Source organism: Fusarium venenatum, assembly GCF_020744135.1.
Source record: "Fusarium venenatum strain MPI-CAGE-CH-0201 chromosome Unknown EDB82scaffold_4, whole genome shotgun sequence".
Lineage (NCBI taxonomy): Eukaryota > Fungi > Ascomycota > Sordariomycetes > Hypocreales > Nectriaceae > Fusarium > Fusarium venenatum.
Window position 1 is genome coordinate 5,595,091 of NW_027072132.1, and position 24,098 is coordinate 5,619,188.

The 24,098-nt window shown below is 47.6% G+C and overlaps 6 protein-coding genes across 6 annotated transcripts; 2 read left to right on the top strand and 4 right to left on the bottom strand.

Moving 5' to 3' along the window:
• Positions 1 to 307: 307 nt before the first annotated feature.
• Positions 308 to 2,156, bottom strand: EDB82DRAFT_516725 (nucleophile aminohydrolase). The gene is made up of 2 exons (XM_025725052.2): positions 1,591 to 2,156; positions 308 to 1,538 (listed from the first exon to the last, which is right to left on the bottom strand). Exons 1-2 carry the CDS (start codon positions 1,708 to 1,710, stop codon positions 345 to 347), a joined length of 1,314 nt encoding a protein of 437 aa, XP_025593689.1. The 5' UTR covers positions 1,711 to 2,156; the 3' UTR covers positions 308 to 344.
• Positions 2,156 to 8,721, bottom strand: EDB82DRAFT_342265 (uncharacterized protein). The gene is made up of 3 exons (XM_025725053.2): positions 8,122 to 8,721; positions 2,729 to 8,075; positions 2,156 to 2,663 (listed from the first exon to the last, which is right to left on the bottom strand). The coding sequence occupies exons 1-3, from the start codon at positions 8,586 to 8,588 to the stop codon at positions 2,601 to 2,603; spliced, it is 5,877 nt and encodes a 1,958-aa protein (XP_025593690.1). The 5' UTR covers positions 8,589 to 8,721; the 3' UTR covers positions 2,156 to 2,600.
• A 2,268-nt stretch (positions 8,722 to 10,989) lies between these two features.
• On the bottom strand, positions 10,990 to 13,211 carry EDB82DRAFT_342664 (uncharacterized protein). The gene has a single exon (XM_025725054.2). The coding sequence runs from the start codon at positions 13,098 to 13,100 to the stop codon at positions 11,400 to 11,402; it is 1,701 nt and encodes a 566-aa protein (XP_025593691.1). The 5' UTR covers positions 13,101 to 13,211; the 3' UTR covers positions 10,990 to 11,399.
• Positions 13,212 to 16,777: 3,566 nt separating this feature from the next.
• Positions 16,778 to 17,738, top strand: EDB82DRAFT_480992 (uncharacterized protein; the record flags this gene model as incomplete). The annotated part of the gene is made up of 2 exons (XM_025725055.2): positions 16,778 to 16,795; positions 16,845 to 17,738. 2 exons carry the CDS (start codon positions 16,778 to 16,780, stop codon positions 17,736 to 17,738), a joined length of 912 nt encoding a protein of 303 aa, XP_025593692.2.
• Positions 17,739 to 18,115: 377 nt separating this feature from the next.
• EDB82DRAFT_530380 (kinase-like domain-containing protein) lies at positions 18,116 to 20,428 on the bottom strand (the record flags this gene model as incomplete). Its single annotated transcript, XM_065609222.1, has 2 exons — positions 18,116 to 20,222; positions 20,286 to 20,428. The coding sequence occupies 2 exons, from the start codon at positions 20,426 to 20,428 to the stop codon at positions 18,116 to 18,118; spliced, it is 2,250 nt and encodes a 749-aa protein (XP_065463501.1).
• A 1,427-nt stretch (positions 20,429 to 21,855) lies between these two features.
• Positions 21,856 to 23,765, top strand: EDB82DRAFT_480994 (uncharacterized protein; the record flags this gene model as incomplete). The annotated part of the gene is made up of 3 exons (XM_025725058.1): positions 21,856 to 21,999; positions 22,062 to 23,610; positions 23,665 to 23,765. The coding sequence occupies 3 exons, from the start codon at positions 21,856 to 21,858 to the stop codon at positions 23,763 to 23,765; spliced, it is 1,794 nt and encodes a 597-aa protein (XP_025593694.1).
• Between the last annotated feature and the right edge of the window lie 333 nt (positions 23,766 to 24,098).

Sequence of the window (24,098 nt, forward strand, 5' to 3'; positions counted from 1 at the left end):
ATGTATAATAGAGTAAGATATTGGGAGGGTTTATTGGAAGGCGGATTCTGGCTTAGCGATGGAGTTGCCATACTTCTTGCAACCACAGATTAATACATGTCTGAACGAGGGGGAAAAAAAGAGAGAAAGAGAGCGCAGCATGTACGATTTCCTCATGAGACGGAGGGGAGTTCTGGAAGTGCGCATGGGATCAGCAGGTTCAAAAAGAAGATGGGGAGATAGAAAACCCCCCACTGCTGAGCTTTATGCTCTTATTTACCGCGGGTTGGGCACAGAACGAATACAAATGACATTCCCTGTTCCACTCTATCTACGCCCACTTTGCATCGCCTCTGTCCATTGACCTATCGCTCATCGCTAAATATACTCACCTGAGGGTTTCCCTTGGTATCAATCCAGGCCCGAAACATACCGGCACAGTTAAAGTCCATCAGAATCTCAGATCGAGTCTCGACTACGTGACCACTGGCATCACGGACCACAACGCTCTCAATACCGATGATGCCTCCCTGGCCCTCTCCCGTCCGCTGCCATCTATTCCGTGCGCTCCTCTGCAGCTCTCCACCTCGGCCTGCAATACGGGACACGGCTTTTGCTCCCGACTCTGGCCTCCATCTTGCTATAGCTGCAACTGTTCGCAGGGCATTGGTTCTCAAGAACGAATCGCCGTTACCGGTACCAGATCCCCCAAATGATCTAATTGTGTATGTACCTGCACTGAGAGGAGTGTACATAGCGGGAGTAGGCAGGAAATCTGCCAACGCCCCTCTAAGGGCATTGCTGAGTACCAGGCAAGGCCCTGACTGGCTCGCAGTATCTTTCAAGCGGTCCCACATCGATGGTCCTGTCGGATCACCATCTTCAGTCCATTCCTCAGCCCAGAAACCCGCCCCAATCGTGGGCGTATCACCAATACGTCCGGTGAGCTTGTTTGTAAGCCCTCCGGTACTGGTCGCGGCGCAGATGACGCCATCCCGGCCAAGGGCCACCGCTCCGCAAGTACCCTGAGAGACATACTCATTCACACTCCAAGTTGCTTGCCCCTGACCTGTCTCCTCTCTCTCCAGTCCTCGGATATGCTCATCCCAGCGGTGCTGAGTGTAAAAGTAACTCTGGTCAACCAAATCTAACCCATATTGTTCCGCCAGCTGTTCTGCTGCCTCACCATGAAGTTGTACATGGCCTTGTGCAGATGGGACATCCAATCTGCCAGAGCTGACATTTTGAGATCGTGGTTCGAGATCGTCTTCGCCATGTTCAACCATCGCGCGGGCTAGAAGGATGGGATTCTTTACATGGCGAAGGCCCATGACGCCTACGCCTTGCTTCTTATGGCCACGAGATACCATCACCGAAGCTTCCAGCTCGTTGATACCGTCGCGCGTGAAGACAGAGCCATGGCCGCTATTAAACAACGGGCTATCCTCAAGAAGACGAACGGCGTAGGTTGCAGATTCTAAGGCTGAAGGGAACTTCCTGAGTGACTTCTCTGCAAAGGATCCATCTTGTCTTTTCATGTACTGGTCAGTTCTTGTAACCTATGAGACGACAGTCAGCTATTGTTGCCTCGGGCTTGAGATGCAATCTCACAATGTCAACGAGGGCTTTGCGATAAGCTTGGAATTTCTCCGGGGGATATGTGTTGGGATGAATGTTACCCGCCCCTCCATGAATGACAAGACGAGGCTTCACTTGGGGGGGCTCTGCCATGTTGCAACGTATAGGACGCGTGGTTCTATTTTGTTGGTATACAGGATCGTTGTAATGAGTAGATAACAGGGACAGCCGTTTGATTCTTCCAGTTCAAGTAGTGGTGAGAAGAAAACGGTCGTTGGAGAGATCATCCCCTCACTGAGATGAGCATCAGGATCTATCTACTAAAGGTAGGTAAGTAGGGAGGGAATCTGTCTGCCGCTCCTGCCTATAGATAAGTAGCTTTCAACCAATCATAGAGCTTCGCCCCGTTAATACTACCTAGGAAGTAGGTATCCTAACCTCCAATTTAGCATTGTTGCTACCTTAGCAGGCATCAGAGTATTAGAAAAATTGGCCGCTAGAAGAATAAGGGACGAAATTAGTAGGTCAGTTTATACTACTTAGGCCAGACTTAGGTTGTTTATTTTTGTATCCTAATGCTTGGAGGCCAACTTTTCTGGTACCCTCTAGCTAGGTAGGTATTAATTATGAGAATACAGGTATTCAGCCACTAGGTTTCGTATATTGTAAATCTTGTTCCATTTTTTCTAGAATGGCTGCGTTACGAAGAGGCTTGTTCTCTCTTGTCCACTTCTTTACATCCCCTTCTTCCACCTATTCTTTCCGTGACCCAGCCGTAGATGGGGTTGGCTGTAGTGCCAAAGGTCTGCAGTCCTTCTACTAAAACACCCGTGGCCTCGTACATAAGCTCTATGTATTTTGCCTCGCATGTAATTTACCATCAGTAGATTTACAGAAGACAACTCCATGACAACTTCGACTTATTTATGATCATCGCCGCACATTCTTTGCTAATTGGCCCACCATTGGTTTGTGTCGTATCTGTCGCCAAGGCAATTCGATATAGAACAAGGTTGAACCCAACCCTGCCTGGTTCGGTTCCTTTAGGCAAAATAACTCTTCCAGAGCACACCTTCTAGGTCCTCTAGCTGTTCGGATGTGAAATACTGATAAACTGTTAGTAAAATCTCTAAGAGGGTGACTGTTTTATAACAAGGTGACATGAACAAACCTTTTGGTCAACTGTCCAACTGTCCTGTCTCGTCTTCTTGAACTCGCTGAGAATCGTTTTGGTCGCCTTGCCCACAACTCCGGGATCAGCAGCTGCCTTGCGAGCTAGCATTGCTAGCACCTCCGGCATCCATTCGGGCGGAGGAGTGGCATAAGGGAACGCCTCGATTAAAGCACCTAACCCAAGTATTGCTGCATGACGTCGCGTGATTTGCTTGTGGATGTCAACCGGAGTATCTGTCCCAGCAAGATGACGGTTTCGTTTCGGCATTGGGTTACGCTCTAATTCATCCTCGAAACGAGCCTTGAGGTGTACAATTGTTGGGTCACGAATACGGCGAGGCGAGCAGCGAATCATGCCAGCCAGTGTCGTTGACGCGCACGAACGTACCTCAAGTTGAGGGTCTCCTAGCATATCAGACACAGCGGTAAAGAGTGCTTCCCTTTGAGCGCTCCGTGTAAGGAAAATGCGTCGAAAGTAAATGACTTGCATGTTGACTAACGCACGTAGCCTTTGATGCCAACTACTCGACGTCTTGCCAATGCGAATGAGTGCATCGATAAATTCCGCGTCCTCGCCATCACGGAAAGGGATATTTGGTAAATGGCGGTAAACATGATAAGCAAGTCTCATGAGCTCAGGGTCCTCCTTGACGTCCATCATGTGCAGCAATTCTTCCATGAAAGGAGCAGGAAAAAAAGGCACAAGCTGAATACATTCATGAGACGAAAGTGTACAGTCTAGCCACATGAGCACGGTCTTGGAGCCTGAGGTATAAGAGCTGGGTGTCTGCTGGCCAGGTGTTCTCTCATGGCGCCATTTTTCGAGACGGCTAAAAACGTCCTTGATAGTTGCTGCAAACTCTTCTGTTGGTTGATAGGGCCTAATACCGGTTGTTGAAGCAGCCTTGTTCTGCTCCAATAGTTTGGCCACATTCTCAAATGATTCATGGTATCGAGTCTTGTAGATAACCGACAGCACTCGGCCAATGGCTTCGCGAACTGCCTTGTAGGGGTGGTCAATGTGAGCAAGAAAATCGTCGAGAATAGGCTGGTCATGTCGGAAGTGCCAGCCGCCATCTGCAACAATAAATTCAAGCAATTGCACCTTTGACGACTCCTTGAAAGCTGCATTAGACGTCATATCAAGTCGGAATGCTCTGAGGGTGTCAACAATTTCGTGAGATCGACGAGGGTCTTTAGAATCGAGCACGAGATGAAGACATGTGAGCCAGTACTGTAGGTTATCAGGGGTCAAATCGTCGGCGAAGATCTTGAGCATGAACGGCGCAGCATACTCCCAGACAAGGTTACGAATTTCTGGCGGATCATCGCTGGAGCCTGCGAGCAAAGCACCAATAATCTCTGATGTTGCTCTATGCTGATGCTTGTCGTTACCATCACCAAAAACTTCCTTGACTAGCTCCTTGACATCATTCAGGGTGATCGCTGTCTTCCCATAATGCATCAAGTCGAAGACATGCATCAAAAGATACACGTTACTCATGCGGAACCTATCTGTCGTCGTATCTCGCGGTTCCTGCTTCAGGTAGCTGAAGCACTCAGACAGCCAGTCGCGGTTCAGTATCTGTCCCATCTGGTCGCGCAACGCACTCTCGACTTCGTCGTAGGCGTTGAAAGGAAGGGGCTTTGCGCGGTAAGCTGTGAACTTCTTGCCCCACACAAGCCAGCCAGGGTGATCGGCATCGACCATGTATGAAGCCCCTTCAGGTTGCTTGAACGCTTCAAGGAAGTTGTGGGTGAACTCAGCGTCGCCCTTTTCAACAGCAACCTGAACACGGTTTCTGTCACCTACTTCCTTCTCGAGAAGATAGTTACGATAGTCGTGGCCATAGACAGCTCGCATATCTACTGCCGTAAAGATGGATGTGAATGCGCTCAGGTAGTAGCCACGGAGACTAGGATGAGGGTCGTTTGTGCCTTGAGCGACAAGGTCGATAAACTCAGGAGGTGCCACAGTATGGAATCGAAGGCACAAGTTAGTGGCAAAGACTGCACAACGTGTGGCTATTTTCCAGTGAGCACCCTTGGCACGTTGCGTCAACTCCAGCCCTAGACTGGCCTTGGATTTCTCGACCCTTGTTCGGCGTTGCAGAATAAACTGGTGCCGGCTTTCGATTGACGCTGACACATCAGCGGCGGGTTTGATTGTATCAACCAGCTCGTCATTGACAATGATCATACGCTCGAAGGGCTTGCCAAAATCAATTAGCGTATATAGCGCCGACGAACCCAGGTTCTGAATCGAAGGCTTGTCGATACCTGCAGTCTCGATGTACAAACGCATGGCCTCCGGAGCAAATCGCCAGTCCTTGACAAGAGTTCTCAAGAGAGATGTGAATAGTAGAGTATACATGCCTCCCTTGATTCTGTCATGGTCGTTCGCATCGAGTGCTTTCCTGAGACGTTCTAGAATGACAGGAATCACCAGCGGCTTGCTACCAATAAGAGATTTGAGCGATGAGTCCTGGGCACTCTGCGCAACTCGTCGTACGTCAGCATAGAGCGAAAGACTTGACTCTGCAAGATCAAGTAAAAGCCGTTTATCTAACTCGCTCTTTTGTCTTGAAGAAGCATTATGCTTGCGGCGCAAAAGCTGATATGCCTCAGCACGTTTGATGAGAAGGGGACGAGGATAAACTTTTCTGAGACCCTTGATCTTGAAAGCGGCAATGTCAGATTTGTATAGCCGAACATGCCTTTCCAGAGGATGGGCAGAACGCTCGATGCCAACGTCGGTAATCCAGGTACGATAGGCAGCATATAGGGCAGTGAAGGAGTTCACGTCATCTTCTTGATTTTCGTTGAGGAAAGAGTGGGTTTTGGTCAGGAGGTGACCTAGTTCTTCTCGTAGGTCATGAATCCGGCTATAGGCGGGGTCGCTGAACTTGAGCGTATATCCTGCCTTGTAGCGAAATTGTGGGCGCAGTTCTTCATCTTCCGCAACCTCCGCAAGGGGGTCTTCGTCAATCATCATCTCATCATCATCCTCGCGAGCCACATCATGGTCCTCCTCGGTATTGCCGGTCATGATGCCCGCGGCACGCTCAGGGTCAAACATGGTGGCCATGCCAGAGGTAACAAGACGAATTTGCTGCATGAGGCGGGAGACCTCGTCTGACCACTCCTTGTTCTTTCCCGTCCTGCTTACAGGTGGGTTATCGCTCATTAGTAGCTCCAGCTGGTCTTTGGCGGATTTGGTCTGCGATGCAAATAGTTCAACAGCAAAGTCGATCTCAGCCGGCGAAGGCTGATGCCATCGGATGCTGAGGTCTGCTGGAGCAGTAGTCTTTCCCCAATCATCGACGTCGAGTCCACGTTGAATGACCTCGGGCTCATACAAAGCGTGGTCAATGGGGTAGGTATGGGTCAAGTTCAGGAGGAGATGATGTATATAGTTGGAGATCAGGATGGTAGGCAAGCCGCGGCATTTCTCTTGCATGTACTCAGCAATGCCGAGAAGCTTGTCCTTATACTTCAACACTTCACTGCCAACGTGTACAACAGACATGGCCAACATGCTGACATACCAAACCAGGGCTCGATCTCTGGGGAGGTAGTCTGTTCCACTGCTTCGATCGGATGCAGCGTTGTTGTAGTCAATTTCGTTGCGGATGTTGACAACTAGCATGGGAATGAAGACTTTGAGGGTCTTTTCAGGGTTGACCTTGCAGAGCGCATTCAAGATCCACGCCATCGCATCTCGTGCTTGGTGAACCACATGGCTCGACACAAAGGTGGCCACCTTGTCAAGGGCCATGTCGAATAGCTCAGGTGACAACGAGGCGAAGATCGGCGACAAAGCAGCCGGCAAAGCATTAATAACATTGTCCTCGGGAGTCCCTCCTCGAACTTGGTTGGCATCGGGTAAGTTCTCCAACAGAGTGAACACTTTCCCTAGCAAAGTCAGGATGAACTCGCCAAATCCAGTAGTTGAGGACCTCAGGATATTGGCCTCATCTTCATCACTAAGCTCGTTTTTGTAGTCAAACTTTACATTCTGACCCTCACGTTCCATGCGATCCATCTGGCCCTGAACCCACTCCATAGCTAATGCGGTGTCATGTATATGGCTACCTTCCCTGACCAAGGGCACCATAGGAATGCTGTAAGCAACACTTTGGATGAAGTTGAGAGTGTATTGGGTTTTGTTTAGATCGTTTGCATCGATACCTGGAAGGGCAAGTGCCAGAAGAGCAGTGATATGACATCTGTATCCCTTGTTTTTAGACATGACATTGGCGATCATCTGTAATCCGTTCAAGCTTGACGTGGTTCTGTGCACCTCCACTAGCCCCTGAAGACTGGGGTAGAAGCGCTGCAATGCCCCTGGTAGCACCAGGTCAGGCTCGAGATAGGCAAGACCTTGTAAAGCGCTGTAGTAGTAATACGAGACGCGAGTGCTCTTGGAGAACAGCCCCATAAAAGTCACTTCTTTGAGCGACATTACAAAGCGCCTCTTCAACTCATCGTTGATCTTGCGATCTTCTGGAAGATCTAACTCGCCACTTTGCTCACGATTCCATCGTGAAACGAACGCTTCGGTAAGGTAAAGGGTCAATTGGCCAAGCATAGTGGTCCACGAACCCTGGTTCGAGGGATGGAAGAAAGTGTCAATAGACTCCATGAAACCCTCTAGATGCGAAATAATCGAGTCATCATCCTTCAAGCAAGCTGGAGACAAGGAGCTCACAATCAAGCGGGAGATCATGTAGGCTACGGGGTATTTCTTCTTGTCTTTCTCGACGTATATGCCAGCACCCGAAAGATAGTCTAGAGGGGTGTAGGGGGAATTGGCCTGGCCCACGGGAATCCCCGTGAGTCTGAGAATAGCTGTGAAAATGAGGTCGGACTGGTCCTTAGAAAAGATGCCGTGGCTACCAAATGGGACATAGGAGCAGGCTATGTGGTCTCTGGCAATACGGGACAGCAAGTCGATAAAGAAGATGTCAAAAGCCTTGGATCGGTTTATTATCGACCAAAGATGGAAAAGTGTAGGGAAAATATCAGCTGGCTGTGACTGAGGTTCGTTGATAGGAGCAGGATGACTTGGCAGCAGAGCATTCAGAACACCTGCAACGATAAATGCGTTCGGCAACTCGTTGACGCTGAAGAATGGCAGGAACTCTTCCAGCATCGCTCGGCGCTCGGAGGGGTCGAAGTATGTGTGGGCATGGGTGCAAAGCTTGAGCAGTTGCTTCGCTGAACGTTTGCGGTTGCTCTGATGGGCTGGAACCTCTGAGGGCAGAACCCAAGCCTTGATTTCGTTCCACAAAGGTCTCCATTCAAGAACAAGATCCTCGCCTGGCTTGAGGTAATGATTTTTCCTGCAAAATGTGAATTTATGTCCGAGTTCCTGGGAGCTAGACCTACCTTGTCAGAGACAAGACCATGCGCAAGAACCGATCAGAGGCAGTCGCATCTAAGCCTGGAGCCAGTGCGAGAGAGTAGTAGAGCTTGGCCAGCTTTGCCCTCTGCTCCCTGGTCATCTCAAACTTGAGAGTAAGCCATCCCTGGAGCTCTTTAGTCCAATGAAGAGCGCCCGGGGAAAAGTCTTCAGCTCGAACAGCAATGTATAGCTGCTTGAGGATTCCCTGTAGAGCGGCATCGCGTTGAGCCTCCTCCTCCACCTCGAATGGAAGTTGCGAAAAGTAGGCGAAGGTTCGGGGCCGATAGCGTTTCTTATCATCTTCGTCGGTGCCAGTCTTGGGATAAGGAATGCCGGGAGACGTGGCTCGTGAAATGGGCTCGTATGTTTGGAAGTTTGCCAGTAAGCTGGAGCTAGCTGTTGGCGGCATGGAAGCATGACCCGAAGGGCGAGGTCCGACGTTCTCGTCCATAATGGACAGATGATGTATGTGCGGGCGCAGCTGTCAGTAGTCGAATGGCACGTTTACTCGAGATAGATGGCGGAGTGCAGGTATATCGTCGGGGTCCGTTGCCCAGCTCGTAATATCGAATCGAGGTTTCAACGGAGCTCAGCTTTGCTCTTTGCTCTGGGGTGAGATAGCTAGAAGCCCAACGTTTATTGTTCAATCGCAGGGCGGGGCGAAGAGATGCGGACGCGCATTGAGCTTATTGCTTATTCTGGGTTGAAAGTGCGCAGTCAATAATGCGGAGAATTTACGGCGACCTGGCCATAAACTGAATAAATATTTGCAAATGCAAAAGGCGAAAAGTCGAAGAGGGGAGGAGTTAGAAAGATTATGAAGCGGGCTGGGCCTGTTCCGCACACAGGTGATGATGGACGCGGGATGGATGATGCCAGCAGCAGCAGCCTGGCGGGTATACCTGAGATACCCCTTCCCTCCTTCCTCACAGCTACTAACCTAAGGGTAGGTCAGGGTCCAGTTTTCTTTTCCGGGGCAATTGCGCACCTGCTGGTGGTACCTGGTGGTCTTAGGCCAAATAGAAAACAACCTACTATTAGTCTCATCGACACCGATGTATTTATAGGTAGGTTTACCTGGACATTCTCATTTTTTATTTTTGATGGAGGTCTTCTTAAAGTCTAATAGATCTAATTAGGCGGCTTTATTACGAGAGATATAGCTCTAAGGATAACTTTATTCTTATGTAATATAAAAGCACTATAAGACTTACTAAGTGGCCTACTTATTCCTCCTTAAATATAAAGATATATAAAAAGACTAAGCTATTAATTAACTTACCTAGATATACTTTAATCCTTATTATTAACTAACCTTAGCTAGATTAATATAATAATTAAAAAATTAAGCCTATAAAGGCTTTATAATTATTATTAGTCTTATTTTATACTTAAGGATATTATACTAGCTATTAAAGTAGCTAGTAATAACTTAAACATTAAAAATAAAGTAAAGGCTATTATAAATAAATTTAATATAGAAAGTAATACTTAAAAAGTTAAAGCAGTCCTCTTTAACTATAGCCCATTACTTTTATATATCTATTATAATTCTAGCTTTAATTATATATATACTAACCTAGCTATAGCAGGAAGAATATCTACTAGAAGAACTTAATATTACTCTTGAGAAGAATTACCTTTAACATCTAGCTAAAGAGTTATTTTTAAATGCCTTAGATTAGCTATTATACTTAAAATAGTTTAAAAAAGAATAAGAGTAGGCCTTATTAATTAATAAGCTAAGATAACTTATTATAATCTAAGACTATAAGTTATAACTAAAGTATATATAGTTTAATTATAGGGAAAATACTCTAAAGGAGAAAGGGCCAGTTAGATGATTTTATAGGCTCTAGGTTAAAGGAAGATTTTATAGGTTCTTATATAAGGTTTCAATTACTCTATCTGAGTAAAAATCAAGTAATCGCATGGTTGAACGTTCTTATAAAGTTATGTTTTTGAAATGCTAAGATTCTCTGGGCATTAACTTAAGCCTTCTTGATCTGGTAATGCGATAAATACCGACCAGGCTAAGCTCTCGGCGCTGTACTCGAGTTGTTTCCCCTCAAATGTGATCGCTCTATGACGGTAAAGACACTATGAGCAGTGATTGTTGTTAAACCGTAGGCCACTGAGCTAAAAGTTATAGCGCGCTATTTGCTATATTACAGTGGTCTTTTTAGTTCTTATATCGCTGGTTCAACAATTGTCGACCATCTAGAGTTACAGCTGACCGGAGAGTTGGAAAAACACTGGGATTAATGTGAGCAGTTGTATATTTCTCAACATAACTCTAGTCGAGGTAATCTATGGACGTTTGTTCTTTGGCTTTACGGATACTGAAACGAGGATTAATCTCAAAGCTTGAGCTTATTACTTTCCAGTATCGGCTACTTGCATTTGTGGCTTGTCGGTTCCACTTTGTTAGTTTATGTACCTCTACTACAAAGGTCTACGTAGGTCGAAAATGAATGAATGAATCAACACTATCACAAATAGTACTTGTAATGAATACCCCGTTATTCCGACTATTGACTGACGTACCTAGATTGCAGTCTAGCATTGAAAAAGACATCATCCAATTGCTATTGTAAAATGTAGTTAGTTACCTTTACTCAGATATAATAAAGTTGGGATACCTTAGTTAAGGCGGCATGGCAGCGTTGTCATCTACGTCAACGCGTAATAGTCAAGGGTTCGAGCATGCTATCACTTCACATATCTTACCGCCAGTGAAACATCTGGCCCAGTCCCTCCATTTCCCCTGAGTCGAACATGCAGCCTTCTTTTCCTATCTAAGTAACCCATGTAAGTCATCTACTCATATTTCTAAACACACTTTTGGCTACGTACACGTCTCTGCCTAATACATTACTTATTACTGGCAAATATCAGTAACATGATCAGATTCCTGTCCTAAAGTAACCTTCCGCAGCAAACATTCCTGCCAGCCTCCCAATCCGGTAACCTAGGCCAACCCAAGTCTCCACTCGGTAGACGGATCGTGAATAAGAACTTCCATTCACGAGCATCAATATTGGCCCCACTTCGCCGTGCTTCACGGCTCAGATCCCCGATGGGAATATCGGGTTTTAAGAGTTGGTAAATGGAATACCCTTGGCAGCTTGGATTGCGATTTTTCCCACATCAAGCAAGCAAATGTAAACAATGTAATCGATTGACTAGACTGTTCGTTCAAGAACACGCTAAATCTATAGTACAAAGAAGTCATGGGTATAATAATAATAACAATAATACACTATCTGGGGTGAAATGTATCTTCAACCTGGGCATGAGAATTACTTCTCCGCCGGAAGATTTTATCCGCAAAGTTGCGCATGCTGATGCTCACACGTCTCGTCGGTGGTCTGTCTGGCTTGATATCAAGCGACTCCAGCGGTGGCCTGCCATCCTCGCTAGCACGAGGTACTACGAACCTCTTAACAAATCCAACATTATTAGACACTGATCTTCGACGAGAGGGTATGTCTGACGAGGAACTGTCCAACGAACTACTAGCTGGACTCGTGTTGACGCGTGGTAATTGGTGCGAAGGGTTAAAAAGAGGAAGACTTGGCCGAACGGGGAATGTTTGAGCTCTCTGCTGGCTGCCATTGCTAAGTGTGCGTTTTTGTAATGTGCTTGGTCCCCTGCAGATTCCCGTTGGTGACCATTCACTCTGTCGAAGATTGACCCAGGATGCCGTTGCGACCATCAGCAGCTTGATGTCGTCCGGTACAACCTTTGTTAATCGCGATTGAATTTCAGGTGGGTTGGATACGATCCAGTCACTGGCCAGCTTGCAATCTATCGGCGTGTTTCGCGTAGGAGGATATCGGCCGCTTGAGGTTGACATGGTATTATAGGTATCGAAGACGTCCAGCGTGTTCGACATGAGGGAGCCCATGATAGGGTGCCTTCGCGTATCGGGGTGTATCATACTGAAAGTCCATTTGACTTCTGCTGGTAATGGGCTAGAAGGTGGTGTTGGTTCGCTATTACCCCTGGGCATGGGGGATGCTGGTGTTGATGTCTTCTTTACCCATCGCGCGGTACTGATCCGCCCTCGCTCGTCAACTCCGATAAATTCGTATGAGCCATTGGGCATTAAGCTCGATTCCCATGTTGATCCATCCTCCATTACGATCTCAGCCGACTCCTCGCCCATTAGCGGAAGAGGGCTAATCACAGCAACCACATCTCTTTGATCGAGGGAATCCTCAGCGTCTAGCGATCCGGGAGATGTTGGTGTGCCGTAGTCCTCGCTACGAACAACGAGAAGATCGTTGGCACCAAGTACTGGTTTGGTACGAAACAGATGCGGGCAACGCTTAGCCATTCGAGGTACGATCTGAGAACCAGTGATGAGACTGGATGGTACTACGTCAAAGGCAGGAATAGGGCGTTTCTCGCCAAGTTCCTGTAATTGGAGAAGCAGTCGTGGACGCTGAACTAGTCGACGCTGTCTGGCTCCTGGTCTTGGAGCTGGGTGTGCGAGAAGAAACTGTGTCGATTTTCTGAAAGTACGCTTTCTCCTTCTCCTTCTTGGTGTTGTTGAGGAATCGCTTAGGTCGCTCACATCTGAGCAGGCAGCCGAACCTTCATCTTCGCTTTGAACTTCTGAGGGCGGTAACTCATCGTCAGTTTCAGGGTCGCGGAAGCGAACAGATAGATCTCGCCGAGGCATGTACTCGGACACTGGTCTTGGCCGAGAGGTGCGACGTATCGGTGTCACAGTAGTTATCGATGGGATCTTCTCATGATATGACACGGGTCGAGGTTGTGGTGAGGGTGATGATGATGTTATGACTGCAGACATGGGTCTCGCAGTCCTGTCACCATCCGATTGGCGTCGAAGCGCAGAGCGAAGGAAAGGCAATGGTCCTTGGTGTGCTTGTGTTGATGGACGATTCGTCGAATATTCGTGACCGTGTAAGCTAGCACCGGCATGCAGGAACATTGTAGCCAAGCCCAGTCTGGATCGAGCTTATGCGACAGCTCGATTGGTAAAGTGGTTTAATATTGGATAGAAAGCCAAGTCCGATATCGAATAAGGCTGAGCGAAGATCAATAGCGAAAATAACAAATACGAATTTAAAGTTGTGAGGCTGGTCGAGGAATCGATATGTATTTAGATGGTTGTCGAACCCGAATACGCAGTCAAAGCTCAGTGCGTGATCAATCAGTAAAGTGACCGATCTGGCGGGATGTCAAGCCGGGGAACTGTGGTCCGATGAGACCAGGATGAGCGAGATGGGATGGGATGTTTTAAGGATAGCCGACCCGTCGAGGAAGCCAGCACTTGGATAACACACGAGTCGATAACGTGAGGATATTGAAAGAGACCAGAGGCTGATTTGGTTTCGCTAAGAGAGTTGTGGGCTAGTCCAACGAATACCATATGTGTATATAAGGCAATGTGGAGAGATTGTCGTGGACGGAACGCGCAACTTGGTGAATGAACTGATTGAATGCTAGTCGCGTGAGTTCTGAGCGGGTATCAAGTCAGCTTTAATAAAGCGGTCACTGTAAAAGACGGACAAGACAAAACAAAGTTGAGCGATGTAAAAGATGTGAGGCGTTAGGTGATAGCTTATGGGCTTATGCATTAGGGTAAAGCAAGATGAGGATTGATTAGACGGTCAAGGCCAAGAAGACAAGGGTTGTTCCGAAGCGGTGGAAGATGCTCGGGGATATATCAGTTATAGAAATGATGGATATCAGCAGATAATAGCTCCAGGGGTAAGAAATAAGTCTACTCTATAGCTCGTCCGGCTGTTCCATAACTGTCATGACATGACATTCATGGATCGCTCTGGAAGACACAGCAGAGAGGCCAAGGACAGGGCGGTCAAGCTCTTCCAGGCACAGCTCAACGATGCAGCAAAACTCCATCCGCTAATCAATATATGACCAGGGGTTCCAAGAACGGACATCGGGAGCGACACGCGAGGAACAGGGGAAAGGAAAAGCGAACCTAGACACTTACGTCTTAGTATGCATATGAGAAGGATCCAAGTAAAAAACAGTAAAATTGTTGAGTATGGTGGGTGCAAGAAGAAAATTATTTGCGAGGCTGGGAATATGGATAGTTCAGGTAAAGAAAGAAAAACATGAAAGGAGGTAAGGGAGAAAGGGGAGAAAGGGGAGAAAGGGGAGAAAGGAAGGAGATGGTGGTGGTGGTAAGATGATTGAGATGAGATGAGGCCGCCCTGGGATAGATCGGCAACAGAGGCTGGAATACTAATTTTACAGTATCGTACCTAGCTTTACAATCCAGTACAGTACAGTAGCACCATGAACTGCCACTGGTTGCCCTTGTCTACTTTGTTGTCTTGAGATGTCTCTGAGGTTGGCTGGCTGACCTTGTCGGGTTTGCTTTTTGTCTATGTACCGGTACCTTGGGCTTTCGTTACCATCTGTTGCCTGTCCTCTACATTATTCCCTTGTTTGGTATTAAGGATTTTGTCTCTATCACAATGGCAGCCTCATGAACCCAATCGAGGTCTGGCTGGGCACAACTACTAAGTACTAACCCATTAAAAACACCAGCTGTTGAGACCAACCTCGTCAAATATGGCCCGGGCTCCATCTAATAAAAGCACAGCATGAAATGGATTCAGACGAATTTTTCTTCTTGGGGCTTCTCCCGTGTCTTCCAGTTTGTTTCTCGATATAGATTAGTACAGTGGGGGAGAGCGGATCACATCACTCACTCTTTACCGTGACCCATGCTCGCAGATGGAGTCTTGGTCAAGCGAGAATTTGATGCACAGTAAAAGCCTGTTATCGCCCGCTCAGTTCAGCCCAGTTTACCTTGCTGTGCGACATGAACAAAAATCAAGCTCTTGAAAGGTCACACGCAAGTCTCGTCCATGAGGCGATTGCTAGGACTGTTGCAAGCCACGGCCCCTCCCGTACAGTGTCATATTGGTTTATGCTGAAGCTGAAATAGGCCAACACGAACACGAGAAAGGATAGGAGCCAATCAAGTTTGATGAGACTTGCCATAGAACGTAGTGGTGTACAGACAGTTGTGTGTACATACCTGTTGTAGGGCTAAAACACGTTGCAGTAACGGTTTAGCATAACTGGTATTCGCGAGACATCAACTTCATTCGCTTGTGACTCTTTTAAGGTCGGTCAGTCTACTCGTCCGCGGGGTTACAATCCATTCCTAGTGGCTGCGAAAAGATCGACAGTCTCCATGCTGGCAAATTCTGTACCGATTAGCGGGGAGCCATGGGTCATCAGAATATTTGTCTAAGAAATGAGTGCAACGTCAGTTCAATACAGTTATCTCAAAAAGGTCACATTTTTTGAACACAATGTTCCACCTATCGTGGCCTATGTATAATTTATCAGCGAATCGAGAACACACTGGTCTGTTGAGAACCCATGTAAGTATCTGTGAAAATGCAACAGTCGAGATCAGACAAAAAAATCTTTTACTTGCAGGACTTGACTAGGATAAGATCGTGCATATATGCATCCATATCGCCAGCTCAGAAGCGCAGACCGCTTGTCGGGTACTGAAATGGGCCAATCGTCAACTGACAACTGCGAGAGACCTTTTCAATGACCTGCTTTGTCAATCGTTTGCGATCCAGTAAGCCAAATCGCGTTGCCTATGCCCGTCAGCTCAGTGTCATAGTTTACTAGTCTAGGTATTTAGACTAGTAGGATGTATGTACAGGTACCATCAGCATTAAGAGCTTTCGATACAAGTGCTGAAGTTATCCAACACAAGCGCGCGGCTGCACATCTCATCTGACAAATGCTGAGCCAAGTCTCGGTCATCGGCAATTATTACTCGTCCGATTTATATACATATCAACTGGGTCTTTCGGATGTTTCGGTTCTTTGGTGAGCGTAGCGATGGATACTGAATGCTGATCAACTCCACGCTTTGTCGTCACGGGAGGCTCGGAGAATGTCTTTGACCAGGTTGAAATATTTGTTTTTGGTGCAGTCCATACAATTGTCCTCTGCAGTCATTTGCCCAAATGGTCACGTTCCTTTCTCAGACGGTAGCCCAATTTTATTACCGCCTATAAGAATTGGATAACAATTAGTACTACCAAGGTACCTGGCCATTGTTCAGTTCGTTCGGTAAATTCTTATGGGTCAAGATGAGAACCTCTTGTTATATCATGACTACCGGAGATCACAGATATTCAGTTCGAAATTATAGTGTCTTTCTAGATATTGAGGCTCATTGACATGTACTGATGCCTGTAACTGCCGTTCCAACTTGCATGGGTAGGTCCTCAAAATCCGGGGTAATCCTTAGTCATCGAACACACCATTTGTAAAATATCCCCACTGTACAAGTCAATCGCAAACCAAAAAACACTAAACACCAAAAATGCGGCAACCATAGCGCAAGTGTTTCGACACATGCACGACAGAGAACGGCCTGTCTTTATGAAGCGCCATACTTTCGTTCCCGCGCGTAATGCGCGGCACAGGATCGCCGTATTGGCGCTCTACCGATCGCTTTTACGAACAGCATCCAGCATTCCTTTACCCAGAGACCTTCACCCCAAAGGACGCAGGCATCCTGTTATAAAAATCCTAAGGACAAGATTCGCCAAGAATAAACCACTCACAAGCTTGAGGCTTATCTACGATTCCATGACCGCAGGGTACAAGGTGGGAATCCCGAAAATCTCGCTGTTCAACATTTTAATAACCTGTCTAGTTTCTTACTTTACTGACCAAAGGCCAAATCGAGAAGTCGCCAGAGCATTCCGAAATACTTCGACATCTACAAAAACGTAACGAAACAGCCGATTTTTCTCGCTTGATCCACCCGCACAAGAAAAGTCTCCCTCCCTCAAAACAATGGCGTAACCCTCCTCTTCTCACCAAAGTTTCTGCTCCCGACGAGTTCCCAAAATACGAGCCGACAGTCCGACCTCTTCCCAAAACCGCGTTCGTAGGCGAGCGAAAGGTGCCTGTTTTTGGACACACTGCCGAGCTTATGTCGTTCCTGCGAATCAAGAAGCCCCAGCCGGAAAGCCTCTCCCGATCGCTAGGGGCAAAGACGGTGAGATTCAGGCAAACTATTCAAGCTACCAAAAAGGTCGATACGGAGCTTGTATCAGCTGCTGCCTCGGAGGATCTCTGGGATGACATTGTGCACCGACTTCTGCATCAACAGGGCGATACAGTTGGAGCAAGGCGGGAGGGTCCTTTGGAATCATTTCGTTTCAGTGCTACCTTGACCAAAGCTTGGTGGGAAATGAAACTTCTCAGGTTCAATGAGGATTGGACAGCACGCTCTGAGGCAATTAGTAAACTCGTGGAGCAAGAGAGGACATTGGCCAAGGGAGAAAAGCAGAGCGGCGTGAGACCAACCGATCCTGAGGTTGCGAAGGAAACTCTCGACCAGATCCTTGCAGAGTACCGCCGAAAGCAGACTGAATCGGAGCAAAAAACAAAAGAGAGCGGCACCAACTCATTTCAAGATCCTTTTGCATCACTAAGGTGGTTAAAAAAGGTCAAGATGGTAGAGATTGAAGAGCTTAGAATCAACGGACCAAGACAAGCGAGGCAAAACAAGAAGGTTAGAGAATTTTTTGGCGAGGACTAGCTCACTGGAACATAAAGGGGAAACTTCCACGAGAAGTGGTAAACCCGATGGAAACGTTGGCCATTCCACATGGATTCGCAACCATGCGATGAGGCCGCTACCAAAAGGGAGACGTTTTCATCTTGTTCAATATACCCAAGTGCGAATATTACTTAACGAAATCGACGGTAAGCATATGTATAACTACCATATATAGATAGATCGGTGTGACTACGCATCATATTCAACTTTTGGCTACGAACATATATCGTAGAAATGGCGGGTAAAAGAAAGCTCGAAATCATATGGCGAGGAGACTACATCGTAGGGTCTCGCATGCCACCTTCAAACAACTGCAACATTCCTGTTTACTCAAATAGACCCTCTTCCAGCGGCCTCTAACACCTATTTGAGTGCGCTCGTGGTTGGGTGATCATCTTTGTCTTTTCCCCTCCGTTTGCCACTTCAGCCCAGCTCTTTAATGATTGCAATGATGACACAGACGGTCGACGCGTCTGGTCCCCGTTGGTACTAGCGATCTCTGATTGAAGGGTTCTGGGCGAAGACATGGCGGATGGTATTGAGAAGGTCGGGCTGCTCGATTCATGTGTCAATAGTGGTGGTTCAGGGGTTGCCACTCTATTACTGGGACGAGTCTTTTGGGGCAATTGGCCCCAAGTAGGCACCTGTTTTGAGTCCATAGGAAGGGGACTGCGGTCCAAAGCTGGACTACTTTGTAAAGGCGTTGAAATTGTCTCAATACTATGTCGAGAGAACACCGATGACGACATGCTACTGTCTGTCGAGCTTTGGTCGTGGTTGAGATGCGGCGCTTCACTGCGAGATGGGGTCACTGGTAGGGGAAGTTTGGAGCCCGATCCACGAGACCGCAAAGTATACCCTACCATGTTCGCAAAACTTGGTGATCGCGATGTCGGAAATTCGGTTGACCCCCTGGGGGTTGTGTCGTTTGGAGGGCGCGAAGATACGGCCTGCCTCTGGAGCGGGGACGCTTTCTGCTCAAGCGGGAGACGTTGAGAGGAACGTGACCAGGGCTGGAGAGCTGGCCTTGCTGCTGGAGTCACTGGAGTCGATTTTGATTTTGGTGACGACTCAAGCCCAGAATAGGAGTTCAAAGATACTGTGCTTGTCCGGCCAGGTCGTGGCATCGCCGTTTTAGCAGGGACACGGCCTATACTGCTCTTACGATGGAAAGTACCGCCTTGCAGCATAAGGCAGCTGTCCTCCATGTCCTTCAACTTCTTTTGGAGAGTAGTCACGGCCTGCTCATGACCTTTGCGTTCGTGCTCAAGTCGAAGTTCGTACGTCCTGTCTCGCCCTTCTAATTCGTTGATTTTTTGTTTCAAACGGTTGTTTTCCCTTCGGAGACTTGTCAATGTCGTGAGCTTCTTGTCCCATTTGTCCTCGACCCAGGAAATCGGTCTTTTGCAACATTCGCCATGATATATTTGATGGATCCCTCCCAGCATGGACAACTTTTCGTCTATCTTGTACGCATGCAGTCGACTTTTCGGGTTCGGGGTGATCATTCGAGCAACTAAGTTTACAACTGGCCTGGGACGGACCGTTTCTTGGCCCTCATAAGTAAACATAAAAGGTGGCGTGACCAGAGCATGGGATGTGAGCTTTTCAAGGTGGGCGTTCAGCTTCTTCTCTCGCTCGCAAAGCTGTTCTTCTTGTGTATTTCTGGATGGATATTTCAGAGCTTCGTCAAAGTCGGCCAACCGGACATTGTATAGAACTGTTGCGATGTTTAGGAAGACGAGACCTAGCGAGTAGATATCTGACAATTGCATGCTAGATCCATTGTCGGCGTAGAGTTCAGGGGCACGCCACCTCTCGGTTCCAGGTACACCTTCTGTCATCGTTTGGTCCTGTCCACTGACGTCTCTGGAAACCCCAAAATCGGCAAGGTACACGCGATCCGCCTTAAGGAGAATATTGGACGGCTTAATGTCGAGGTGCCTCACATCGTTTTGGTGACAGTAAGCCATGGCACGAGCGATACATCCAATCGTGTTGCGCAGGAACTCCAGAGGGCATTTTGTTATAGAATGAAGAAGCTGATCTTCAGAAGAGGGCTCGATAGCACTCAAGTCCTTGATGTCTAGTGCGTCGAGCCTCTCGATTATGTCCTCACGATCCCCTTCCCCCAGTCGCAAGAATTCTATGTCCTCTAGAAGGGTGCTCAAGTTGCAAATAGCCGCAGGCCAGATGAGGAGACATAATTCGTGGGTTCGTGGCGCATACGTCGCAATAAGCTTTACAACATGTCGATGGTCAAGCTTCTGCATGGTCAAGCTTTCTTTGCGCAGATCATCAATTGTGAAGCCGCGACGTCGTGTAATTCTCTTGCGCGCAAGATAGACCGAACCATAAGAGACCTTCTCAACGCGACCAAATGCGCCATATCCGAGGTCGTCGAGTTTGACAAGTTTCGCATCGAAGCGCTTCGCATCAGAGCCGTTGAAGAGCGGTTTACTGCTGTAAAACGACCAGTTAGAGATGGAAGTAGGGTTGGATTCGCGATAGCTATGGACAGCTTACATGCCAGGCCAACTGTCATCGTCGTTCCAACTGTCGATTATGCCCAGTTCTTCACGTTCGCGCTCAGCCTCCCATATGCGACCATAATGTTGAATCGGGCCTGTTTGCCCAACTCTCGTCCATCCCCGGGCCCAATCTCCCATTATAGGTAATGCCGGGGAGCAGACAAATGGTGACGCGAATGTGATGGCAATTGGTAATTGTGGCGAGATCAAGTTGGAACAGAAGCCATAATGCTGTGAGGTCGAATGTTACAATTGACTGGAATGAGCAGAGCGATTGATACGGTCTCTTCCTTAGGCAATCAATCTAAGTAGCTGAGTGCACCTATTTGACGAAACGTTTAGGAAAGGTAGAAAAAAAGCAAGGGAGAAAGTTGTGAGACGATATCTATAGGGATAAAATCGTTGATTTGGTGGGGGAGTAGTATTAAGACTGGCCCGTCCCGCTGTCGCAAAAGTGGCAGTGACCTACATTTCGTGGTAGTCCTTCCAGGGTCAGAGTACCTACCAGACTAGGTATTACTAGTAGGTATGCACGTAACTACAGAGTACAGCATAATAAAGATGGGGAGGTACTAAACCTACAGCCAGAAAAGAATCAATGGCCATCTCGGAGAGGACCGACACAGTTATTTCACTACCGATATAACTGAAATGTGGATTTTGCTTCGTGTACTATACAGGGCATTACTTGTCGAACCGTTTTTTGTCTCGTCTCTTCACCTTAACTGCATTTAAGCTGTCAAGTGGTTCCTGCCCGCCCACACCTTATCCCCGCATGGATGGATCTTACACTGCCCCTTCAGTGGGTCAACCATCGCTCCGATCCGCTGGAACCCCCTAGCTGGTAACTTACTTCCATCAGAGCTCAGCCATTGCTGAGCCTCTCTACCTGACTAAACATTGGGATCGGGGTAACTTTGGGACCGCTTATGATATTCGACATAAACTGAATTTGTTGATCGGCAAACACTTCACCATACATTTGAAAATAGGAAAGAGTGATCTAGAATGGACAGAAGTTTGATATTGTCTAGACGGTAAAGATTCAAGTTCCTAGTACCTGGTTTCGGTCGTGTTGCTAGTAATCTTGATTGATTGCTAAACTAAGCGCTAGCCGCTTCGTAGCCCGATAGCGATCGGCATTTCGGATCCCAGTCGACAAAACACGGTCAATTCAACTTCAACCACCAAATCAACCCCAAGTTCACCCTGCAATTCATCCGTAGCCGGCACCTCCATCATAACACTCACTCGCTCAGTAACTCACGTTAAGTCAACTTCCCTGGCTTCGTGACCTCCGTATGGCCCTACTCGACACACGGAACAGAGCCGACAGGGTCCCGAAATCTGTATTTGGCCTCATTAGAGGCACCTAACCTTTCAACGATTCGTTTCAGAGTAGCCTGAACCACATCTAGGCGACGCATTGTAGTGGCTCGTTTGTCATCATTCAGGTCATACACTACACGTGAATGCCCTGATGGGCGACCTGGGACACTCATACTTTCTAAAGAGGTCGAGACGTTACTGAATATTCGGTCTGCCTTTGGGCTCATTCTATCGCAATGCTTGAAGAACCCCAGACAGAGCCAGAATCGCTCACAGCACGGAAGCGACCCAGAGTTTCTGAGGAGAACGATGAAGACATAGGAAAGAAGCGATCGAGAGGCCGGCCACGTCTTGATACCAGAGATGAGACAGCTCAGGATGTGAGTTAAAGCGCAGGCCAATCTTCCTAATCGCCTGAGTCTCGAATGCTGATATTGCATAGCGCCGCCGAACTCAGATTCGACTTGCTCAGCGAGCCTATCGTAATCGCAAAGATACTGCAATTACTACTCTAGAGGACAAGGTCAAGGACCTTGAGGATGCTAACGAAAACATGAGTAAAGAATTTATGAATTTCTTCGACTTTGTCCTATCTCAGGGAATGCTCCAAGGCGCGCCAGAGGTGGCGCGACGACTAAACGATACAACTCGCAAATTCCTCTCTCTAACACGCAAATCTGCCGAGGATTCAAGCAGAGATGAGTCGGGCGACTCCCTAGCCCCGACTTCAATGCAAGATGAAGATGCGACACAGCCTCCAGAGCGACGTATATCGGCGCATAGTTCCAACATTTCGAGGTCGCCGAGTGATAATCTCTCCACGCCCAACCCTTCAGTAACCCACACAGTTCCTCATGGCAAACAACAAACTACTCCGCAAAGAGTGGAAGGACAGATGCGGCAACAGGCTACCCCTCCCTTAAATTTACCTTACGAGATAATTACGATGCCGACAACAGACAACGCAAGTTTTCCCGTTTACGATACCCAGACACCGATTAACCTGGAGCAAAACCCTTTTCTTCAGTCACCATTTCCTGCTGTCCCCTCGCCGCCTACTTATTCGTCACAAGAGAGAAGCTTCGGTCGCCGTCTTCAAAGAGCATCACTGGAGGCAGGGCTGCGGCTGGCATCGATGACCAACCCACCTCCTCATCGCTACGCTCAAGTCTTCGGCTTCTGTTTACTTTTCGAGCCCAAAGAGTCAATAATTAATCGTATGTCCACCACGTTGTCTAGGATTAGCCAGGAATCGCTCTTTGTGTGGAGGTATCCTTTCACAAACCTTGGCGGTGCTGGCACATTCTTTCCTGATGGTGAAGGTGCTGGTGGCTATTCGGCAGCAGGTCCTGACGGTACCAGGCTGCATTTGGGTAACCAGGGTTTGGTTCAGTCTATGAAGCCCCCAGAGATGACTGGTTTCTCAATGGGGCCGTTTGGCCCGGATGTAGAAACTACGAGAGATCGTATTGACGAACGCATGCGAATGATGTTTAAGGGATTTGAGGGAGACTTTTTCGACGCTGATGAGGCTGAGACGTATTTACGCCAAAAGGGCATCGTGATTCCTGCCAATGTGGATTTCATTGATGCTGAAATCGACATTAGTTCATTGGACGACTCTCCAGACCTTGCAGGTGTCGGGGTGAATAATGATAGCTTTTTTGGCGCACACCATGCGCCTGTTTCCAACCAAGGACTTTACATACCACCCCAACAATCAGCAACGGATGTCCCCGGTATGTGGCAAGGTGCGGTGCCTACCAGCGTCGCCAGCACCACATCATCTATGATAGGAGGCTCGCTCATGGCACCGATAACAGGCCCTGATATGGCAGGTTTCATACCGCAACTCAGCTCCACAAACGGCGAGCAATATGGCCAGGGAATGGGGTCCTTTATGCATACATCATACTTGCCACGGGAATGGACAATAGGGTCCAGCTGGATGAAGACCAAAGTGACGGTAGACGTGAACCGACTGGTCGCAGGTGAGGCTGATGGCATCCAACACCTTCCGTGAACTGAAGACTAACGCGACATAGAAATGACGAGCAAGGCAGTGTGCTTAGGCCGTACGCCGGCTGTGCGGCCTAAGGACATAGACAAAGCGGTCAAGTTGGCCATTGTGTTGACTCAGTCTTAGCATCCGAGTTTTATATTTGAAAAGAAGGATATGCACAAATTAGGAAAGCCAAACCAAGCCAAGCCTTGTACAAATATGAGCCTTTGCATATCGGTAATATGACTGAATAAACATAACGATTCAATAATTGTGACCTGGTGTATAAGGATGGGAGTTATTTGGAGGCATGCAAGTAAATAATCCAAGCTTAGGATTTGGCTAGGCCCTGGGACTTGGGGAAATTTGTTTTTATTTTTATTTTTGTTTTTGCTATTACTTTTATTTTTTTATCTTTTAATAAAAAAATGAAGAAATGAGGAAGCCTTATGAGGCGTTCTACACAGCTCTGATAAC

Excerpts from the sequence above, each read along its gene's own strand:
- EDB82DRAFT_516725 (XM_025725052.2), bottom strand. The coding sequence starts at position 1,710 with ATGGCAGAGCCCCCCCAAGTGAAGCCTCGTCTTGTCATTCATGGAGGG. Across the intron at positions 1,539-1,590 it reads GCAAAGCCCTCGTTGACATT|GTTACAAGAACTGACCAGTA; the intron begins GTGAGATTGCAT and ends GTCGTCTCATAG.
- EDB82DRAFT_342265 (XM_025725053.2), bottom strand. The coding sequence starts at position 8,588 with ATGGACGAGAACGTCGGACCTCGCCCTTCGGGTCATGCTTCCATGCCG. Across the intron at positions 8,076-8,121 it reads ATGGTCTTGTCTCTGACAAG|GAAAAATCATTACCTCAAGC; the intron begins GTAGGTCTAGCT and ends CACATTTTGCAG. Across the intron at positions 2,664-2,728 it reads GTTGGACAGTTGACCAAAAG|TATTTCACATCCGAACAGCT; the intron begins GTTTGTTCATGT and ends ACAGTTTATCAG.
- EDB82DRAFT_342664 (XM_025725054.2), bottom strand. The coding sequence starts at position 13,100 with ATGTTCCTGCATGCCGGTGCTAGCTTACACGGTCACGAATATTCGACG.